A 25,115-nucleotide genomic window follows, 5' to 3' on the forward strand; every position below is an offset into this window, starting at 1 on the left:
ATTTATTTCTACCTCAAACTGGACTAATTGGTGACTTCACTCATCCCTGGTTGGACTACACTTCGCAATATATCCTTAGGAAAGACACTTTACATATGTTTGCCTCCACCCAGAGTGTACAAATGGGTACCTAGGTCAAGACACAACTTTGCGCTGATTACTAGCTACATTATAGGAGTAAGTTTCCATACATGTTTTATCCAGTATATTATTAATGGTAGTATAGTGGGTTTTATATAAGAGATACGAGCACATCTGACAATTTTAGCACAGAACTGTATGAAAACTGATTAAATGGCCTCATAATATAACCTACATTTTAGGATAGTTCAGATCCTTCCAATTCAGTAAAGGTATCCACTTCTATTGACCCTGGATCAGGGTATTAAGACTATTTTGGTAATTGTGTATTGAAGCAAGAAGTAAACAAACCATTATCAGTGTTTCCTTGTAAAGAATTTAGTTTCTATAAAATTATTTCCAGATCAAGTTTCCACTCTACAGTAACTCGTCTTCAAATTGGTCTGAATTTTTATCTGCCACGATATTCTGTGGTCCAGGTAAGTGCACAGCAGGTACCAATATGTTACGTTGAATACATCATCATAGTTTTTTGGCTCATTCATCATTTTTTGATGTAGTGCTTCCCATATTACCAATAAGGTGTCCTCCAATATGAGTAATTCTATTTAGTCAGTGTCCAACCTGGAATTTAGCTTCAAAAACGCCTTTACTGGTTATTTAATATTTTCTCTCTAATTCTCTATAATGTAAATTCTCACTCTGCCCCATGGTAACGATAGTCTATTTTTCTATTATAACATGCAAATTGTCAAATGTTATTTTACGTCATGGAAAATTCAGTAATTTCAATTGTATGCTAAATTAGTGTAATTGTCATGAGGCGGTGTAGATTGACAAACCCAAGAAATTCAATTTTAGTAGGACAAATTACAAAACAAACCTAACTATTGTAGCATCTCTACAGTATCTGACAAAGCTCTGTGTTATTTTGCATTTCTGCATTGATGAGTGTATCGTCAATATATGCTACAATTTAGTGACCAATACTTTTAGAATGGAAATGGGAATTTTAGTAAAGATCCTTGGAACTGGCCTTAAATTGCTATTTCTCGTCCTTCCAGAAAAGCGAAGGTATTTCCTAAATGAATGATGAACTGATATTAAATATGCATCTTTTAAGTCCAGAGAGGCCAAAAAGCAATTTTTTAGTTTAGAGCTTGTTAAATTAAAATGATGGAAAAAATGTACTTATTTAATCTTGATAAACTGAAATTCATTCAAATTCTGCCACCTTTCTTTTGTGTAATAAAAAGTTTGAAATGAATGGGGTGAGTGTAATTGCTAGATAGTAAGGTTTGTTTATCAAATCTGTTTTCTTTCCTCAAAAGCCATGTAATGCCTTTGATTTATTTGTAATATATTTTTGGTTGTGAGAGACCAAGTGAAAAGGATTTAAAGAACCATGTAATATCCTAATTCAATGTACAAAATTAAGCCAGTTTATTCAATTGAAATAAAGTTTTCTCTAGAATCATTAATGTTAACAATGCATAAGGTGCTGACATAAAAACATTTATGGAAATAACAAATATACAACCAAGTAATAAAATAAGATGAATTATACAGAATTGTAAACATGCCATAAAAAATTGAGAAGAAGTATTTGATTTTGAATTTGAATAGCCATCTTGTATTTTTATTGAAGGTTAATCACTAAATTGTTCAGGGGACAATTTTATATATCTTTATTATCTTTATTTACCATATAGAAGTAAGATATGCTTAAATTTCTAAGAACAATGCACAGTGCCCAAATGAATTGTGCTAAAAATTATTCATAATTAATAAAAATATAATGGACTAATAAAATGTTCAACTGTTTAAAATTAAAAGAAGAAATTAAACATCATTCTTGAAGAGATGATAATGCTTTCACATTGGTAGTAAATGATCATCTTGCTCTTCATCTTCATCAAGTCCTAATTGGTCATCTCCAATACCCTTGTATGACCTTGATTCATTTTTCGGGTGCGATCGAAAGGCTAGGTCGCATCCATCCTGAAAGAAAATGGAAACGTTTACCTGGAGTAACACTGTCTAGTAGATTAGTATAAAAGAAGTAGGAGAGTATTATCAAAGTAATTAATATGCCTACAGTAGATAATCTGTCTTCTCTATTTCCACACAACCTCCAACAAGGGTCTAATCGTTTAGGCCTAGGCCTGCCTACATGAAAATTGTGCAATGTTGCGAGTAGTTTAACTACTGGTTCATGAAAACACTACACTATCAAATAAACGTAGTGGAACTGTAGCTTTGTGTTTACATGCTTGCCTTCCAATCCAAAAGTCCAGGGTTCAATCCTGACCTACAGTAGTTCCAGGGTTCAATCCTGACCTTAAGGTTGTAACTCATGAACTTAATATATAAGCACATAATCATCATGAATCCTGGCACTAGGTCAGGATTGAAGTCTGGAACTACTGTAGGTCAGGATTGTACCCTGGAACTACTGTAGGATTGAAGCCTCGAACTTTAGGGGATGACATTTTTTTTTAAATTTTATTATATTCACATTTCCAAAAAAAGAAGTGGTTATTGATTGAAACTACTTACTGCTACCAAATTGCCAAAATCTTTCCAGAAGGATATGTTTGGAAATTGCTCTGATCCTTTGGCTCCAATGAAGAACCTCTGATATATAAATCCACCGCTCAAATACACAAAACAAATGCAGATAAATCTGTTAAATAACAACAAAAAACTTATACTGTAATTATACTGTATATCGCAACATTTTTTGTAATTATTAACTACTGGTAAAAAACATGATATGAAGTATGCACTTGTTGGCCTGTGATCTGATGGCCTGTGACCCATACACTGCCTGTGAAAAAAGGACTCTTGTTCGGCGGCAAATATTTTGCACTGCCATCCCGCAACCACATGATCTGATGGACTCCATTATACTGCCCATGATTTTTAAACGCCACATGTCCGGCTGAAAAAAATTGTCACCGCCGGTGATCTTGTGATCTCATGGATTCCATATACTGCCCGTGATTTTAAAACACCACCAGTCCGGTCGCAAATATTTTGCACTGCCTGTGTTCACATGATCTGATGGGCTCCATTTATTTAAGGCTCACAACGCTATTCATTACTTAACCGTCACATGGGAAATAACTGATTAGGCCTAAATATAAAAAATAAATAATATATAATTTATTTTTTACCCAAGGGCAAAATTCGGTAAATCGCACGTTACTTCTAGAATGTTTATATAAAGTTGGAGTATATTCCTTATGGCCAGGAATTGATGTGGTTATCTCTTCATGGTGCACAATAAAAAATGATGCGGTCTATGCACGATTTAACAAAATCACGTTTTCGTACTTTCGGTACTGATGTAACCCTGTTTACTAATTAAATTGAGTTTGATAATTAGTTATTGACAATTAAAATGAATTATGTAAGGTAAAAATTCGGTAAATCAGACGTTACTTCTAGAATGTTTACTCGGTGGTATATAAAGTTGGTTCATTGCAGAGTATATTCCTTATGTCTAGGAATTGATGTGGTTATCTTTTCATGGTGCTCAATAAAAAATTACGCACCATGTAATCATATCTTCACATCTATATATAAATTTCCGCAAGGGCAAAATTCGGTAAATCGCACTTACTTCTAGAATGTTTACTCGGTGGTATATAAAGTTGGTTCGTACTTTCGGTACTGATTTTAACCACCTGATGTAACCCTGTTTACTAATTAAATTGAGTTAGATTAGTTATTGACAATTAAAACGAATTTAGGTTCAACAATTTACCGTAAATCTTCTAATTGTAACCCTGGGTTATTATTCTTTGATTGTTTTTTAGGGTGGGTTACTATTAGAAGGGGAGTTACTATTAGAGTAGTGGGTTACTAAGTACTAATCTTAAATTAGGCACCTGAAAATAACCCATCCCCCAACTTTTTCGGTCAGCAACTCATAGCAAAATAATAAAACAGTATGAAAAAACAAATTTGGTTTTTATTTTATTTTATAAACTCAAAAACACTCAATCTTCACCCACTCCCGAGATCAACATGCATTATCTCCTTATTTTCAAAATATGGCTACATCATAAACCAAAGACCAATCATTTTGTCAATAGTTTTTGTGACTCTAATAGTAACCCCCATGGGTTATTATTTACCTCCGCCAAGGAGGTATATGTAATCGGTAGCGTGTGTTTGTTTGTTTGTCAGCAGGATTACTCAAAAAGTAATTACAAGATCTTTACCAAAATGAATATACAGATAGATATGTGGTCAAGGACCATTCCATTAAATTGGGACCATTTGGGACCATGGTCCCAATTCTGGACCACTTTTTAGTATACTTTTCAGACCTGCTAGTGTTAAAAGATAGGACAGAATTTTTCAAAAGCCGGCGAGCAGTCTTAAAGTAATAAGTAAACTGAAATTGCATTTTCTCGAGAACTACTTGTCCAAAAAACTTATTTTTGTACAAGAGGCAAGAGTTATAATTTGTGATTTGTAATTTTAAAACATAATTTGATTTAATGTGCACGTTTTTTGATGCGAGTAGTTTAAAAAACCTATTTCTTTTCAAATTCACTCGTTTGATTTTCGCGTTTCTGTTCTATTGTTAGTCAACTAAAGCTATTGTTAATTGAAAGGCTTGTTACATAACCATTACACCAAACTCGCATACACATGCTTGTAGTGAAATTAGCCTAAATCACAAACAGCATTAAGACACCAACAAATATATATATATATTTTTTTACCGGAGAAATCTTATGTAGGAGAATTTTACAGTAGGCGGAGGTATGCACTCTCGGGAGTGGCTTTCTAGTTATAGATTGACTTACTGTATAAGGTGGGTTACTATTAGAAGGGGGGTTACTATTAGAGTGTGGGATACTATTAGAAGATATACGGTACCTATCTCCTTTTATGATAATTGTTTTTAATAATTGAAAACTAGTTATAAACAGCATCATAAAAAATACTATTTTGATAGATTTAATATACGTTTATACAAATGTATTGACTTGCGATGAATGGAACATTCCAATATAATTATTTAGTGTAGTACAAGTACCTGTAGGTGAATTCATGGGCCCTTGGGGAATAAATCTATATAGTATTGCAATACTTGGACAATACTGTAAATACGTATTAACCATTTTTGGTCGCAATTTTCTTACTGTGAGTGTGGGTACTGTTAGATATATAAACACATATACAAATAAACTTATTACTCTGAGTGTAGGTAGGCCCTACTGTTAGATATAAACGCACAATATACAAATAAACTTTATTACTGACAGTTGATTCTCAACGTTTGTATTAATAATTACAAAAAATATAAACGTTGCAGTGGTGTATCGTTACTTTACTTAGATTTACTTTTTATATCAGTATTGTTTGTTAACTTTTATTTCTCATCTTAGTGTATAGATTATAGTATACGCATGATTTATAATGAAAAAGTAAAAAAAAAAGTAACTTATGTCTTTATTATTATGTGTGGTTTATGACATTATACTTGGAGGGATCTTTGATCGAATTGTGATAACAGCTATTGTATTGCGTTAGCAAGATCCTATCTTTCATATTAAATATATATTGAAATTGTGTTTTTACATCTATAAAAACTGCTTTAATATACTTGTTTTTAGATAGGTAAATTTCAAATCAAATATAGTATCTGAAACTTCATCTATACATACTACACCCACCAAAACGTTGATGTTTGATTTGCTGGCACGGTAACAGAACAGGTGTGAAAAAAACGAATATACCAATCAAAAACCAAAAACTTCACCCGCAATATTAACCTCTCTGAATCACAATAATCCAGTGTTCTCTCCAGGCCTTTAAGCGACACGGTACCGTGACGCTTGGGTTCTCTACCGTGACGCTTTACGGTCGGCCGTGACGCTTAAAACCTTATCTGTGACGCTTAAAAATATCACCCACAACCAATCTAAAAATAGACTAGACATGAAACTCGTCACTTTGACGAGTTAGTTATCCGCACCACGACAAACACCACGTGCACGTCATACGTTGGAATATTGCACACAGATAAAGATTATGGCATTATGACACTACTGAAGAATATGATATGCTGTTAGTGCTGAATTCTGTCAATTTTGTGTCATATGCAAACAGTATAATCTGTATGACATATTACATACAGTGTAGAATAGGTGAAATTACGGGACCCGCCATTTATTCCAATTTTTAACATGGCAACAGTATCAAAATGAAACACTTAGATAGCAATTTCAGAAGGAAATTATCTCGGGAACAACATATTAACGTGTAGAAGAAATGTGAATACGTAAAATATAGATGCGCACCCTTTTAAATATGATGAACTATTACGCAAAATATGAAAATACAACTTTTTTTATTCAACTGGCCATATGATGACGTCACAACATCCGATTGGCAAAATGTTTACATGAATTCGTATCTACAATCCAATAGCTTCCAGAAAACGTTTTAATCGTGATTATCACATTTTATTCTTACGAGCTATTACAGATTAAATTTTACTGTAAAGATGAAATTAATGACCCACGTAATTAAAATTTTTAGGCATGATGACGTCATAAAAATTAAAATATTTTTATCTCATGCTAAAGAAAGTTGATTGACCTACACAATATATAAATGTAGGAGAAAAAGGAATACAGATAAGCATGATGCGCTCCATTGAATGTGATGAGCAATAACGAAAGAGACAAAAATCCTGTATTTTACATTCGTGTGGCCATACGATGACGTCACAATGTTTTTTTAGCCTTATCGATGCATGATCCGATATCTACAACTCATCAACTTCTAGATTTTGTAATAAAAATAAACGGTTCACGGTTTACTTTAGAAACTATGACTGTTTAAAAAAAGACATAATTTTGACGATTTTTTAAGCTTTTTCATAAAAAACGCGCACGAATTGTCTAATTCAACGTGTTCGTATGGCGTTATTTAAACTGGAAAAGGTCTAAATTGTTTTCAAAATTACTAGGAAAGGCTTGAAAAATATAATTCAAGAGAAAAAAATATGTTTTTAACGCTACGTGCGTACCGCGTGCGTAAAAAATTGCGCGCCCGTGGGAATTTTTGACATGCTTAAAAGGACAAGAAACGCATAAAAAGTTGATTAGAAATTAATTTTGCGCATTTTGAAATTTTAAATGCGCGTGCGCGCGTAACTTCTTGTGAAACATGCCATTTTTAATCCGTAGAAAGTTTGCCCCTGATATGACTTAAATTTTGTCAAAGTGTCAATACTAAATGACTTTTGGTTTTTAATCTATGATCAATCATTGAAATTCATAAAATTGCGCGTAAGTCACGTTGCGCAACTATGACGTCATTCAAAAATAGGAGGTGCACAACTTCACGTAAATGCCCATATGTTGTCAAAGTTATGAAATGTTATGTTTACACATTTTAGAGAAACGCGACTCACAAAAAGGAAGGAAGGAAACAAGAACTAGATATGAAACTCGTCACTTTGACGAGTTAGTTATCCGCTCGACAAACGCCATGTGCACGTCATACGTTGAAATGTTGCACACAGAAAAAGATTATGGCATTATAACCTGAACTGAAGAATATGATATGTTGTTAGTGCTAAATTCTGTCTATTTTGTGTCATATAGTATATACATTTTAAAGTACACAGTATAATCTGTATACACGTAATTTAAATTTTTAGGCATGATGATGTCATAAAAATTAAATATTTTTAACTCATGCATAAGATATTTGATTGACCTAGACAATATTAAAATCTTGGAGAAAAAGGAATACAGATAAGCATGATGCGCTCATTTAATGTGATGAGCAATAACGAAAGAGACAAAAATCATATATTTTACATTCGTGTGGCCATACGATGACGTCACAATGTCCGGTTAGCCATATTGATTAATGATCCGATATCTACAACTTATCACCTTTCAAAATATGCAAGTAAAAAAAAGTTTACCTCGTAGTTTAGAATCTATGATTGTTTAAAAAAAGGCATAATTTTGACGAATTTTTGAATTTTTTCATTAAAAACACGCACAAATTGTACAATTCGACGTGCTCGTATGACGTAATTTTAAGTCTAAATTGTTTTAAAATTTGATAAAATCACTATAAAAGGCTGGAAAAACATAATTCACGCAAAAAAAGATGTTTTTAGCGCTACGTGCGGACCACGCATGTAAAATTGTTTGCGCGCATGGGAATTTTTGACATGCTCAAAATGTCATGATCAGCGTAGAAAGTTGATTAGAAATTAATTTTGCACATTTTGAATTTTAAATGCGCATGCGTGCGTAACTTCGTGTAAAACATGCCATTTTTAGTGCACAAAAAGTTAGCGCAAGATATAAATTAAACTTTTGCTAAGTTTCAACTTAAATTGTTATATGGTTTTCAATCTATGTTAAATACGGGAAATTCATAAAATCACGCGCAAGTCACGTTACGCATTTCTGACGTCATTCACAATAGTATGTTATGTTTACACATTTTTTATATAAGCGAGACACAAAAATAGAGGAGAAATGCGCGTGCGCGCGTAACGTCTTGTAAAACATGGCATTTTTAATCCACAAAAAGTTTGCCTTTGATATGACTTAAATTTTCACAAAGTGTCAAAACAAAATTATTCTTGGTTTTTAGCCTATGATCAATCATAAAAAATCATAAAATCGCACGTAAGTGACTTTGCGCAACTCTGACGTCATTCAAAAATAGGAGGTGCTTCACGTAAATGCCCATATGTTGACAAAGTTATGAAATGTTATGTTTACAAGTTTTTGAGATACGTGAGACACAAAAATGGGGGAGAAAGAAATAAGAAAAAAAAAAAAAAAAAGTAACAGGACGATTACAAGCAGTTATCCGCTACTAAGCGGATAACTAATAATACAGAAAAAAAATATTGATCCCATACAATAACAAGGAGTTATTCGCTCTACCAAGCGGATAACTAATTAATAACAGGTACTTTCTAGAGCTGAGGCATGCATAAAGGGCCTAATGCAATGAGACACGTGACATGACCACTATATGACATAAGCCAAGAAACAAAAGACTGCGTAACAAAGTGTTATAACGACTGAGACCAGTACTTAGTACAAGGCCTATTTTTTTTGGTTGTAACATTTCTGTAATGTGGACTTATTGGTTGTGTTGGGAAGTTTATCAAAAAACATTTTTCAAAAACAATTAATGGCTTTGGTGCCTTCCAAGTTGGCCTTAATGCCCCTCAAATGAACGAAAAACTTGAGACCAATCCCAAAATACAAGGCCTGCATGTCATTGAACATTTACCCCATCTTCCTTTGAAGAATCACCACACGCTATGCAACAAAATTATCAAGATGATATGACCATCGTTGCCAAATGTGGGAAACCGGACCTATTTCTTACTTTTACATGCAATCCCAAATGCCAAGATGTCTAAAATACCCTGCTCAGAGGCCAACAAGCACAAGATCGACCAGATATTGTGGCCAGAGTGTTTCAACAACATCTATGTGAAAAACCTGTTGCCCATTATCCCTGTGATAGAGTTTCAATAGCAAGGTCTACCACATTGTCATCTACTCATCATTTTGAGCACACAGCAGCAAATTAAGAGAGCAGCTGACATCAAAAGAAATTTGTTTTTAACTTTCTCTATATATCTTTAAAATTATGTATGTTTTAATTTTTCTGTATATACCGTACTGATGCGGGTATAAGACCACCCACCCCTTTGAACATGAAATCATGTCAAGTTTGGGGGGTGGGCTTATACCCAAGGATACAAAAATGCAGATCGTCAAAAACAGCACATCATTTTCTGGAATTCTAAGATATTATTTTACAATGTGCCACCGGGCATAAAAAAAATATATAGAAAATTAATAAGGGCCAGCTATTTATCGTCCAGGCCTGTGCACGTGTTTTACAATACATACTGTACTGTGTATTCAATCATGGACATCCCTCTGAAACCACCACCTCACGATGAGTTGCGACATGTACGTTGCCTATACACAAGGTGTAGAGTGAGTGAACTTATAGTTCGTATTTATCGTACAATATCTTATTTTAAATGTCAATTGAACAAGAATTTATCAAGCAGAAAAGCAATATACAATTCCCTCAATCTTCCCAATAGGGGAAAATAATGGCCCATTTCAAGTAGAATACAAATGTAATAATGACCCCTGTATGTTAACTGTTTCCTATAGGAAATCAATTTATTTTTCCCAATGTTTAGATGTTATTATAACTTTTCTTTACTTTTAAACCTTGTAACTGGACCATTTTGAAAAGCAGTACTAACGTTACTGAAAATGCAATCCTGTTAAAAGAATAAATAAATCAACAATTTAACTCACAGCAACCCACCAACCTGTGCTATCATCAAATTCCAAACCATGTCTTTAACAAATCTATACAAAAATGGCAGCCAAGAAAACAAGGTGCTGAAACAACTATTGGTCGCATGTATTCCGTCAATCCGAAAGACATCGAATGATACTGTCTCCATCTCCTCTTACTTCATACCAACACATCGTAGTTAAGCAATTGAAACAAGATCTGAATTCACTTTTTGAAGATCCTATACTATTTACTCGATGTTACTTTTTAAATGACGGCAGTGGCAAAACAATGGTATGCAACACACTATTACTTATTATCGAAGTAAATCTATTAAAGTTGCATCATCTGCATGGACAGGAATTGCTGCAACACTTCTCACTGGAGAAAGAACTTTCCACAATCTTTTCAAACTCCCTGTTCCAGTTTTAGACACCAGCACCTGCAACATTTCTCCAACATCAAAACATGCTAACTACATGACGAAGCTTCCATGATCCCAAGTAATGCTCTTAGAGCAATTGATAAAATGTTATAAGACATCACAGAAACACATGTCCCATTTGGAGGAAAGGTTTTTCTCCTTCGTTTTACAGAGCAATCACAAACCATAATCATAAAAGATGCTGAAATCTTCACAGGAAGCATTACACAAAGATTATTAATTCCCGAGTGAAACTTGCCCCATCAGACCCGAACCTTCCATTCACGCTACAGAGAATACAATTTCTGGTCAGACTTGCATATTCGATGACTATATAAATAAGTCCCAAGGTCAAACATTTGATAAACTAGGAATGCATTCCAGTACCTGTATTCTCTCATGGCCAACTGCATGTTGCGTTTTCATGTGCAAAAGGATACTCCAATGTGTTTGTTAAAATCAGAAGTCCCAAGTTCCCAAAAATATTCGGCTTTTCCCGATTTTTAATGCATCATCATCCCGCCTCCCCGAAAAATTGGTTATTTTACCTAAAAATCTGGAAGATTTAGGCTTAGGCTAGCTACAGTAGGCCTAGTCTAGAGAATTTTCATCTAAGATAACTGAAATTAAATAACATTTTCCCAAAGCATGTTATTTCACAATTAACACTCCTGGCACTGTTTATAATGACGCTCAGTATTTAAACAAAAGCATTTATTAGCCTTTGTTGCACGAATTAACAGCCATTTATCAACTGCCAAACCAAGTAAACATGTGACATTGCATTATTGTGAGGTTTTAAAAAAACGGGAATATAATGTATATCAATAGACCTACATTAACTCATAAAGCTTATGTATCACAATTTCAATTTTTTTTTTTCACATTTGTGGGTGTTATCACATTTGTGGGACCTGTTTTCACATTTGTAGGTGATGTGTTTTCACATAGTGTATGTGGCTGTTTTTACATTTGTGGGCGATGCGTTTTCACATTTGTGGTTGTTTCCACATTTGTGGGTTCAACAGGGGGGGGGGGGGGGGACACCCGAGGGTAATCTTCATAATGGAGGGGGAAGAGCCTCTTTTTGGGAAAAAAGAACCTCCCTGGGCTTTCCCAACACTATAATGTTATTGAAAGTTAAATACTTACAAAATGATAAGAATTGTTCCAGTACTTAATCTTGAGTTGATATTTGAGCAAGCAACACTACTAGTAATCTCAAATAAATAATAACAATCTTCTGTTCGATTTTTGTTTTCTTCCAAAATTGATGAGCTCCCCTGTAAAATGATTCAATCATCATTAAACAATTATTATGTGAACTTTAATTACTACATTATTAACCAGGGATGAGACCGAGAAAACCACATAGGCTGGGGACCAGGATGTGGCTGGCGCTACTGAAATTACCAACCACATAGGCTGGGGACCAGGATGTGGCTGGCGCTACTGAAATTACCAACCACATAGGCTGGGGACCAGGATGTGGCTGGCGCTACTGAAATTACCAACCACATAGGCTGGGGACCAGGATGTGGCTGGCGCTACTGAAATTACCAACCACATAGGCTGGGGACCAGGATGTGGCTGGCGCTACTGAAATTACCAACCACATAGGCTGGGGACCAGGATGTGGCTGGCGCTACTGAAATTACCAACCACATAGGCTGGGGACCAGGATGTGGCTGGCGCTACTGAAATTACCAACCACATAGGCTGGGGACCAGGATGTGGCTGGCGCTACTGAAATTACCAACCACATAGGCTGGGGACCAGGATGTGGCTGGCGCTACTGAAATTACCAACCACATAGGCTGGGGACCAGGATGTGGCTGGCGCTACTGAAATTACCAACCACATAGGCTGGGGACCAGGATGTGGCTGGCGCTACTGAAATTACCAACCACATAGGCTGGGGACCAGGATGTGGCTGGCGCTACTGAAATTACCAACCACATAGGCTGGGGACCAGGATGTGGCTGGCGCTACTGAAATTACCAACCACATAGGCTGGGGACCAGGATGTGGCTGGCGCTACTGAAATTACCAACCACATAGGCTGGGGACCAGGATGTGGCTGGCGCTACTGAAATTTTGCACCTAAAACTGGGCATAAGACTTCACGGTCATTGGTGCACAGCGGGTGAATGTTTTTATATTGGGTAAGTTCGGAAGATTGTGGTGCGAAAGTGCCTAGGGTCAACTGACCGACAAGGTAAACAGACGTTCTCAACAAAGGTCAACGATTAACCTCGTGGCCGGTTTCATATAATATTTTAACAGTCCGCGGTTACTGAATATCTACGAAAAACAAAATGATCGCAGTGTTAATACACTGTAAATAGCGCCACCAACAATCGCAATAGTTTGCTCGAAAAAAAATCTCATTTATATTTAAAAAGATTTGCGGAGGAATCTCATCCCTGATTAACATAGCTTTTCTTCTGTAGATCTGCGGAGGAATCTCATCCCTGATTAACATAGCTTTTCTTCTGTAGATCTGCGGAGGAATCTCATCCCTGATTAGCTTTTTGATTTCTTCCATACTTTTTACTTCAGTAATTCATGATTATACCAGTACTTTAATCACCTGTACATTGTTATTATAGCCTTGTGTGTATTTTAGAAATACAAGTTTACACCTACCAGAATATGATTTTCATCACAAATAATCATAATATGAGCCTCTCTATGTTCGTTTTTGCAGTGACTATTATACCTATCTCCTCCTTTATACCTTAAAAATATCCAGTCAGCTATAAAAAAAAAAAGAAATTTTGTTGAGTTAAAATGCAGTTATGTATAGTCTTTTGTATTTCTTTTAAAAACTATACTATACAGATATTGCCTGCTTAGAGGTAAAATATAAGATTTGACATCCCCGAGGGATTGATATTATATACGCCAGCTGAGGGAAATATAATTCTTGAGAGCATAAATCATTTCCCGAGGTGATGTAAAATCTTCTATTTTACCGATATAAAAGGCAATATCTGTTATATTACATAGCCAACAACAAATAGAATATCTACTGGGTCGGGAGGCTAGGCCTTCTTTATGTAATAAGCCTGCCTAGTAAGGCGTTGCATTTACCTTACCTTGCGAAGAATAATATACAGATAATTACTAATTAATGATTCATTGGCAATAAAATAGGTCTTTTTATAGTTCATTTTATTTGTCCATACGGAAATTCATGTGACATACAATTGCTCAAAGTTAAAAGGTTAATACAAAAAATTACATAGCAACAAAATTCAACAACTTAACAACGGTTATTAAAATGTCTAATTGAGTACGGAATAAAAGAATTAAGGAAGCGTTTTGTTCTACAATGTGTAGCCCTCAAACGCCTTCCAGATCTCAACCATTGAAAATCACTATAGAGCGGATGACTCTCATCTTTCATAACTTATAAAATAGACCTAATATTGTGTTGTCAACATTAAACAAGTTTAATTTTCTTAAAAAGTACAATCTAGAGTTACCCTTAGACATGATCGTTTTATAATGTTCACCCCAATTAAGCTTGTTGTCGATTACCATTCCAAGATATTTATATTTGGACACAATATCAATATCAACTTCAACTTCATTGATTTTAACCTGAATATAATCCAGTTGATCAAAAATCATTTCTTTAGTTTTACTTTCGTTAATAACTAAACGATTATCTACACACCATGTAATAAATGAATTCACTGAGTTTCTATACAATGTCTCATCATTCTTATCAATTAAACCTAATAAGACTGTATCGTCTATAATTGTTCGGATGAGTAGATCTACAATCATTCGTATACAAAACATATAATAACGGCGAGAGAACACAACCTTGTGGGGATCCGACATTAGTTATCTGTTTATCCGATACTGACACACGTTGTACTCTATTACTTAAAAAGCTACTAATCCATGTTATAAGATAAAGATTTACGTTCATATCACTAAGTTTCCTAATTAGAATGCTAGGTTGCAATGTATTAAATGGAGAGGAAAAATCTACAAAAGTTGCTCTAACATAACATTTCAAATTATCAACATGACTCTGAATCAAATGGACATGTGTAAGAACAGCATCATCTACACACTTGTGTGGTTGGAAAGCAAATTGCAAAGGGTCAAGAAGCGGAGATAAAGGGGCAATAAGATGTTTACTAATAATCTTTTCAAAGCACTTCATAACAATAGGGGTAAGTGCGAAAGTCATTTAATTGATTAGGGCGGGCTCTTTTAGGGACAGGGATAATTGTTGACGATTTCCAGCAGATAGTTGAAACAATAGGGTAAAGGGGACCGCTAATTGTTCAGCACACATACCAAGTACCCGGGCACTAACATTATCAGGTCCGCCTGCTTTTCTTTTGTTCACTTTTCGAAATTGTTGGTAAACATCCTGTATATCTATAACAATGCGGTCTTCTATATTACAATCAATTAACTCATTAAAGGACTGATTATCATTCTCAAATCGTGAATAAAACTTATTTAAATCATTTAAATTATTATATTACTAGTTTTCTTATCCATACCAGTCATGTTGTACAAACATTTCCAAGTGTCACGTGGGTTATTAGATTTAAACACATTTTCTAATTTTATTTTGTACTAAAACTTAGCGTCATTTATTTCTAATTTAATTTCGTCTTTGTGTTCTCAAAACATGCTCGAAGTTCATGAACAGCATCATCATCCCATATCTTCACCGAATGCTTTAGAGGTTTTTTACTAATAAACCTTTGCTTGTAAGATGGTAAAAGGTGGATAACATTATGATCAGAGTTGCTGATTCCAGAAGTGATGTAGCACTTATAAGAATTAGCTACAGAACTATAGCACTGGTCAAGAATGTTATCTCCTCTGGTTGGTTTGTTGACGCATTTTACGAAATTATGAAGAGAATTCGACAGTTCTTTATCACAATGGTTAAAATCACCCATAATAAGTTTAGGCGAATAAGGAGATTTATCTGAAACTTCATGTACAGTTTCGGTAACGATCTTAGCTGCTTTATTCACGTCCGCATCTGGGGGAATATATGCTAGAATAACATAAAGTTCATTAAACTCCCTAGGCAAGTAAAACGGTCGAAAAGCTATGCACATAAGTTCGATGTTCACATCACATAAGGTCTTCTTTATGTTGACGTTATTGCACCAATGATTATTCACAAACATACAAATTCCTCCTCCTTTACTTTTCCCAGTCACTGTAGCATCTCGATCAAGTCGTAATAAATGAAAGCCATCAATACATACAGAGTTATCATTAATCGTTGAAGATAACCAAGTTTCCGTAAAACAAACTAGACTTGATTCCCAGAAGTTGGTTAGAAATTTCGCACAGGCACGAATTTCATCAACTTTATTTACGATTGATCTAACGTTGCTCATAGTTATAACTGGAAGCGGTAGACGGTGTTGATTTTTCCTAATTCATCGCTTTAAGATTTATCTGTAGAGCATCTATAGAGGGCAAATAACAAAATGAGGGTGCTATGTATGCATAGTTTAGTTGAATTATTTCTTCAAACAAGTTACGTGGCGCGGCATGTAAAACATAGTCTCGTAATGATGTGGACTAATCTTTGTGAGTTCGAGTCCCAGTAGATGACTTTTGTTTATTTATCGCCAAACGTGAGTGTTGCCACACACAAATTATGCCTAGGCTAGGCCTAGCCTAACAGGCCTAGCTAGGCTAGACCTAGTACTAGCTTGGCTAAAAGGCAAACCTTCGACAGACAATTGGAACTCATCTAGGCTAATTAATTTAAATGCCTTTTTGATCTAAATTAGTACATATATCTCTCCAGAAAAAAATAGGTTTTCTTGAATTTTTACAACGCAAAGATTTTTTTTTTTTGTACACTTTTATGGTCTGATATTTCAAAACAACAAGTGTAAGTCAAATTAAATTATAATATTAAACCAATTAAATGTATTGTTTGTCTTCAGTGCAAGCCTAGATTAAGATATCAACGAAAGCATGTCCTAGGCTGGGTTGAATTATCAAAACCCGTAACTTTTTCAATTTTCACGCGGGCCCAGCTGCACGTGGCCGGCCTTGGTTTTGTAATACTTCACGTCCGCGTGCCCCCAGCAACGCTCGAGAGAACCAAGAAACTATGAACGGTCGTGTAAAAATGGGTAAATATTAGTGGTCCGGCTCGATCATCCTTATCGTTACTTTATTTTCAACTATAACGATTTACTTTACAACTCAACGCAACTCAACACAACTTAACGATCGACAGGAAAACAGGCTTAATAAACAATGGATAATGTCAGACACCTTTCCAGTGTTAATAAGTAGACTTTTTCTCCACTAAAGTGTTCAATCATTGACATTTGCATGTAAAAAAAAGTCCTTTTTCACCGCCCGACTCTATTGATATATGGCTGTTAATTCGTGAAACAAAGGCCTAAGAAATGCTTTTGTTTAAATAATGGACATTTTGGGAGGCCTTAGCCAGGCCTAAATTGTCCAGATTTTCCGGCGAATATAACCAATTTTCGGGGAGTCGGGATCTGCATTAAAAATTGGAAAAAAAACCTGCAAATTTCAGGGAACTTGGGACCTCTTTTAATGTAGTTTGGAAGATAATTCTACCAATACTGTATGCCAATATGGCTAAATGAACGTGCAACAAAAGTTTTCAATTTTACCAAAGAAACCAAAACAATTTGGATGACAAATTGACATGCTTTACTGTACTTGTGTCTAATCTGTTTGATGCTAAACCTTCAAACAATATACTTTTCTTAATAAAGAATTTGTATTATTTTTCTAGGGGGGAAATATATATTGCTGATACATCATGTATCTTCTGCATATTTTACACTACAGAAAACAATTGATTGAAGCACGCACATCTTTAATACTGTTGGTTCTTAAATATTGAACACTCCCATAACTAGAAAGCCACTCCGAGAGTGCATACCTCCGCCTACTGTAAAATTCTCCTACATATAATTTCTCCGGGAAAAAATATATATATATTATATTTGTGTGTGTCTTAATGCTGTTTGTGATTGAGGCTAATTTCACTACAAGCATGTGTATGCGAGTTTGGTGTAATGGTTATGTAACATTAACAAGCCTTTCAATTAACAATAGCTTCAGTTAACAATAGAACAGCAACACGAAAATCAAACGAGTGAATTTGAAAAGAGGTTTTTTAAACTACTCGCATCAAAAAAGGTGCACAATAAATCAAATTATGTTTTAAAATTACAAATCACAAATTATAACTCTTGCCTCTTGTACAAAAATGAAGTTTTTTGGACAAGTAGTTCTCGAAAAAATGCAATTTCAGTTTACTTGTTACTTTAAGACTGCTCGCCGGCTTTTGATAAATTCTGTCCTATCTTTTAACACTAGCAGGTCTGAAAAGTATACTAAAAAGTGGTACAGAATTGGGACCATGGTCCCAAATGGTTCCAAAATTTAATGGAATGGTCCACATATCTATCTGTATATTCATTTTGGTAAAGATCTTGTAATTACTTTTTGAGTAATCCTGCTAACAAACAAACAAACAGACAAACAAACAAACACACGCGATCGATTACATACCTCCTTGGTGGAGGTAAATTAATGTACCATTCTTTCAATCCAGCGCAGTGAATCAGCCTCATGGTTAGAGTGTACAAAATTAGGAATGTAACTAAATGAATGTTTCTACTATATACAGTGGTCAAGGCTTTAAAGGGGGATTCTGGGTTTAAAATTGCTTTTAAATATCGTTTATTTATTAAATAAAAAATATTATAACAATATAGACATGTCAGAATGAAAAAGTAATAACGAGAAATTTAAAAAATAAAATTTCATATACATTTAAGGGTAAATTCATGGAAAGTCTGTTTTTCAGCAGCTTAGGGAAGCTCATTAATATTCATGAGATATTCACAAAATCACGTCATCAGTGGATTCCAAACTCGCGACGTCATGTACGTTGTGTTTGTCCACCAATTTACATCTCTCTCCCCCTGTCAAACGACGACCACCCGATCATTGTGAAATACATTTTTTGTAGATTTTTTAAGCTAGGCCTAAAGTGTAATAATAACAGTAGTAGCATATATTTATTTGACATTTAATGAAATACAAAATTTAGTACAGATTACGGAGTCATAAATTATATTTATATACTATTTTTATACCTCGAATAGTACAGTTCGTATTATTGGCTTCACGTACTAGGCTATGCCTAGCCTAAATCATTTTTTTCATGGCCCGGTGAGAGCCATTCTGACTAGGGATTCCATGCCACGATGGCTACGTTAAAACATGGGGCCCATCATGGGCCTAGCTAGCCTACTACTAAACGATTGGCCCATAAATAATAAAACTCAGTGGATTCCAAACCCATCCTATCAACCAAACTCCTAAACAATCTAAACCTAAAACATTCTACAAAATCGGCTGTAAATATTGAGGCAAAACAAGGTCCGATCGCCGTCCGCACGTATGGTGTCCCGATCGTCTAAGTAGGCCTAAAATAGGCCTAGTTTACTCTCCAAAAAAGCGGATACTGCATCAAGCAAGTAGACCAGGTAGTAGGAAGGAGACCTAGCCGATCCGGCCCAGTTAAAAATTGAGCTAGCTAGTGTAGTAGACCCTATGCGAATTGATACTACCAGGCCTTTTACTATAGGCTACACTTGTTAAAATTAGCAATACAGTATTAATGTTTACAAATATTCCAACTCTCTCATTCGAGCTATATTATCTATACCATTCCGGTAGGTCGAGTCGACCTTCAATCAAATACTGTACATCGTTCATGTTGTGATTATAGATGGGGTATACTCGACCCGACCAGTTTGGTATTGTATACTGTATCTGCTTATCACGTGACGATGCCAGGCATGGGCAGAGACCACGTGTATCGACGCGTCGTCTCGCTCCTCGCTCGATCAGCAGGAATGTATACGTTACGCTTCATTGATTTTGAAGGCTTTCCCTAAGTCAGTGCGAAAATCGGCAAACGTAAAGTGCAAACATATCTAATTTTTCACTGTTTTGATGAATTTTCATAGAAAATTGACTTTATAAATGGGAAGACCGACTAAAATTACATCAGAAAAGTATAATTTTACAAAAGTAATTGATATGGTTAATGATAACGAGTCGTCGGAAGATTGACCATTTCACGAATTTCCTATTCTGTAACACAGTGTCATATCGCCGTAGCTGCACTTGTAATCTGGCCTCATTTCACAGCCTTCGTTCTGCTTCACCGGGCGCTTATATAAATTGAAACTTTTACCGTTCAAGAGACAAACAAATATATTTTACATTTTTTACTATTCATTTTAAACCCGGAACCTCCTTTAATATGTTCTCAAATTGTGAAAACTCCATAATTAATGGACCAACTTATGTTTTTGGCTACGATCACAATATAGCCTCAAGCTTGGCTTGACTCACCATGTTTTTGTAGTGTGACCCAACGTGCAATCGACTCGCACCTGGCTTGAAATCGATCTCAATCCAGACAACTCAACCAGGACATAATTTTATTTATTTACTTATTTTTTCCATGCTGCAGTTTAGTTTCCTAATCTATTTATTGATCTATGTAATTATGCTTCCCTACTTGACCCTAAAATAAAGTTTGTATCAAGACATGAGAACGTGGTATAAATGGCCAAAGGATTCACTTAGCAAGTATAAGTTGAATAAAATAAATGTTGTAAACTACTGTACTATTTAGTGATTTTATCCACAATGACCATGGTTGATGAGGAATTTCCTTCCAATGAGAGACACGATCATTGATGAGGCTCCAGCTGATTAGGGCCTAGCTTTTCGCTCGGTAGAAATTAAATTTTAATGTTTTAATTTATGTACAAAACAATACATTATATTTCGCCAAATCAATATCAAATAAGAATGTCAAATGTTAATAGTTGCCATACTAGTTATATCAAATATTATATTGACTTACTTCCCGCTTGAATGTGACTTTCATTGATAAAGCCTAAATTATGCTCAATATTATTCTTCCCTTTTTGAATGACACCACGATATGGTTTATCCTTCACGGGGGATGTGCAAATGCCTATGGTATAGGTGTAGTTTTTATCTGATACAACAATAGGATTCCTAGAAAGAACAAATTTAAAAACAAAATGAAACTTATTAAAATACATTTTGTTTGACAATAATAATGTACTGTATATGCCATCATTTCCGCGTACTGAATTTGTCACGATTCACCATTCACATACATGCCAACATCTGAAGTTAAAAAATGGAAGGTGATGTTTTGTTTAGGTTAAGAGCGCCCTCTACCTATTTTAGAGATGTAAGAAGTGCAGTGTGTGACATCATAAGCGGCATCGCATGGTAGATATGTGAGGGGAATCTTTGGGTTCATAAACAAATTTTAAAAGTTATGACCGTAGATTGTCGTACGACGGCCTAAATATTGTAAATTTGTTTGTGTGTATAAGCCTTTTTGTTGTATTTTAATGGAGAAAACAACACATATACATCAAAATTCAGTTATCTTTGTATTCCGAGAGAACATGTGGAAAAAACGGGAGCGGAATATTAGTCCGGGAGTCTAAAATACGGGAGTCTTCCGGCCAAAACAGGAGTGTTGGCATGTATCTAATTACGGTGGGGCTCCCTCTCGTGAGAGTGTTGCCGAGGTAGTTCAACCTGAGACTACACAGCGGGGCTTCCCCTTTTATGCCTACACGTTCCTTGCTATTCTGTGTTCAAATTGCGCAACAATATCATTACGCAAATCATGCATAACACTTGAATTTTAAACTATTTAACATTTAGGTGTAACCCCCTTTTTATTTGGGGGACTATACTTTGTGTTGGAGCAACTTGGTAATGGGACGACTGTGATGGGACAACTTTGTTTTGGAGCGACTTTGCGATGGATCCGCTCTCTAGCTAGGCTAGCCGGCGCTGATGCAGTTTCGTACCCACCCCTTAAAATTACTCAAAATTGTTTCAATACTTCATCCAACCTACTCACCAGTTGTCTATAACATTCTGCAAGCACAAAATTGAAAAAAATTGATAATTTTTTATTTATAAGTATTTGTAATCAATTAAGAATTGAGCACCCTTCAGAAATCCATTGCCAGCTTAGCTTCGTGAAAATCCTTGCTAGGCCTGCCAATAAAAGTATGGACGCCTTACAGGACATCAAGAATTTTGGCGAGCTATAGAGGACGCTGTTATGGTCATATTATATGGCTATAACAAATATTTTGTACATGTTCCTTGCGAAACGAATTAAGTTTTTTTATAATATTTTTGTGTTTAATTATGTTGTTAAATTTTAGAAATTCTATTTATTTTTTTGTCAAATTGTATTTTTGTGAGGTTCCCTAATGATCAGCTTCTGCAACTGGTCTGGCCTGGATAAAATCGGTCCTGCCAGTAAGACTGTTTTTGGCAGTTAAATATGGTCCAGTCTTAGAATTTATGGTGCGCAAAATTAGTCATAATGTATATCATAAAAAAAATGCCATGATTAGTCATTATATTGAAAATTACGGGGTTTTATTTGTTATTTTAATATCATAAATGAAGTCTATTTTTTAATTATCATTATTAATAGCAACTAATCAATAATTGTTAGGCTTTTTGTGTACAACAATATAGGCCCATCAATGTCTGTTTTTAATCCATTTTGTTCTTTTGTTATAACATCTTCGTTTCTCCATGATGTTAAAAACAATTTAATTTATTACTGATTTATGGATAGTCAATAAATCAATTTAATACAATTATTATAAAATAATTATACCAATATTGATTAGGCCGAGAAAGAAAAAAAGGCCTCAATCATAAAATGTGGCAGGGACAAGCCAGATCAGTCGCATGTCGCAAATATTTAATTTGGAGATAATATCATATTATTATGCAGCTAATTATCTGTTTTATAATGGTAAAAACATTATTGTAATTCAACTTTTCTTACAAAGTTATGTGAAATTTAAAACACATATGTGTTGGAACTCTCTGGATTATGTTTTGGAGAAATGTGTTCAAAATTTATTGACGCGCTGCTGGGCCGCGGTGGCCTTCGCTGAACAGGAAGGCTGAAGACGGACAAGAGGATATGGAGAACACAGTTTTATTATTGTTCTAGTTATCAGATGTTAATAAAATTCCGGAATTATTTTGTTTTTATATTACTCTTGTAACATGAAAAAGCTCTCGCATTGTGTCCTGCTTCCTCCTCCGAACCACTGCACACGTGGGTAGAATTTTGACAGCTACGACATTTTGAGCATGCGCAGTCGAGAGATTTAAAGCCATGTGAGCATAATTGGAATCACAGCGCCGGATATTTTGTTTATATCACTAAAAGTCGTTATCATTGGTTAGGATGAAGAACAACTGAAATCATTGTCCAATAGGAATACACCTCTTTAAATTAGCTTTATATTCATAGTAAACAAGCCAGATTTCTCTTATAAAATGGCGGCATGCGAAGCTTTAGAAAAGATGATTCTACAGGTGAAAAATTGACCAAGTTTTCGACATCATATTTTTTTACTTGTTTTAGTTGAAAAATTAAAAAAAAATAACTACACAGTATGATTCTAGATTACATAAAGGTTAGATTTAATCGAAAATATTTTTAAATTTTTGTCACCTTGTTACCGACAAGTGACTGGTTTGGCTTGTCCGTGCCACAAATACAATTTAGCTGGCAATATCAGCATCCCATACCCGTTCATGTGAGTGTGTGGCAGGCTGAAATCTGACTGAACACCTAAGTCATGTTTTTTGATAAAAAACCGACAATATAACTTACTTATATATATCATGCCTGGGATATTTTTCTAGCCATAAACAACTTTTAAAATATCATAGCCTAGTAATTTAATCGAAATCGACAGAAGAAAAACCAGGACCGATTTTGGCAGTGGCGGACTGATTTTGGCAGTGGCGGACTGATTTTGGCCTCGGACCATACTTGTGGTGACACCCGGGCCCTACTATAGATTTTCGCAAAGCTAAGCTGAAGGGTGTTAATGTTAATAATATTAATTGATTAAAAATAGTTTTTTACAATTTTATGCTTGCAGGATGTTGTAGACAACTCGTGAGCAGGCCTACTAGGCTAGGTTGGATGAAGATTCTGAGTAATTTTAAGGGGGAACAGACGATTGGGCCCAAATTTTTCGGTCACGATCGTCTTAATGTGTCCGATCGTCTTACCAGTTGGTCCCGATTCAGTAATACATATTTTTATATTTATCTGACTGAATCGAATAATTTTTTTGGGCTTAATTTTGGGCCCGATCGTCTCTGGTCCCGATTGTCCGTGGTCCCGATCGTCTGATAACCATTTTAAGGGGTGCGTACGAAAAATTGTAGGCCTAGCTAGTAAGTGTAGGCCTAGGCCTCCTAGTGGAGTCCTAGGCCTAGTAGTACAGACTCACTCTTTAGTGTAGACTTGTAGATCGCTTAATGTACTTTTAAGGCGGTTTTCACCATCTGAATCAAAAACACATTGCGAGTGTACCACATGTGCAATCAAAACAGAAGAAACTACACAAAATTCATACAACAAACGAAACATAATCTCACTGCTTCCTCTTCACCTCAACAAAACAACGTACGTAGTATGATTACCCCGTAGTATAGAGCGACAGAGGCCAGCTATATATTGCATTGTTGTGTAATTGTAGGTGTTTTTGTGTGGAACTATGGAACGCCGCGGCGTTTCTTGCCTTTTCTGCTTTCTTGGCTTTTCTGCAAATGTTAATGTTATACATGGTATTTGATCTTTCAATGTGTTCATTGGGTATGAAAAATAGGGTTTGCCACAAAAATTGTGAAAATATGGGTTTATAGTTAATTTACATATGCTCATTTGCATATGAAGGCTAAGTTGATTTGTTGTACGTGATCAAGACAACATATACATTAAATCAAATTATGGTTTAAAATTACAAATCACAAATTATAAATCTTGCCTCTTGTACAAAAATGAGGTTTTTTGAGTATTTCTCGAGAAAATGCAATTTCAGTTTACTTGTTACTTTAAGACTGCTCACCGACTTTTGAAAATTGTCTCTTTTAACACTAGCAGGTCTGAAAATAATACTAAAAAGTGGTCCAGAATTGTGACACTGGTCCGGAGTGGTCCTTAACCATATATCTATCTGTATTTTCATTTTGGTAAAGATCTTGGTCCATGTTGCAATAACTTTTTGAGTAATCCTGCTAACAAACAATCAAACAGACAAACACACTCGATCCT

At 35.1% G+C, this 25,115-nt stretch overlaps 1 protein-coding gene across 1 annotated transcript; it reads right to left on the reverse strand.

Annotated features, from left to right (window-relative positions):
* Positions 1 to 1,489: 1,489 nt before the first annotated feature.
* Positions 1,490 to 24,492, reverse strand: LOC144858644 (cation-dependent mannose-6-phosphate receptor-like). The gene is made up of 6 exons (XM_078714740.1): positions 24,292 to 24,492; positions 20,814 to 20,971; positions 13,505 to 13,614; positions 12,008 to 12,138; positions 2,641 to 2,767; positions 1,490 to 2,082 (listed from the first exon to the last, which is right to left on the reverse strand). The coding sequence occupies exons 1-6, from the start codon at positions 24,429 to 24,431 to the stop codon at positions 1,957 to 1,959; spliced, it is 792 nt and encodes a 263-aa protein (XP_078570866.1). The 5' UTR covers positions 24,432 to 24,492; the 3' UTR covers positions 1,490 to 1,956.
* Positions 24,493 to 25,115: the final 623 nt, after the last annotated feature.

This window comes from Antedon bifida, chromosome 2, assembly GCF_963402885.1.
Source record: "Antedon bifida chromosome 2, ecAntBifi1.1, whole genome shotgun sequence".
Classification (NCBI taxonomy): Eukaryota; Metazoa; Echinodermata; class Crinoidea; order Comatulida; family Antedonidae; genus Antedon; species Antedon bifida.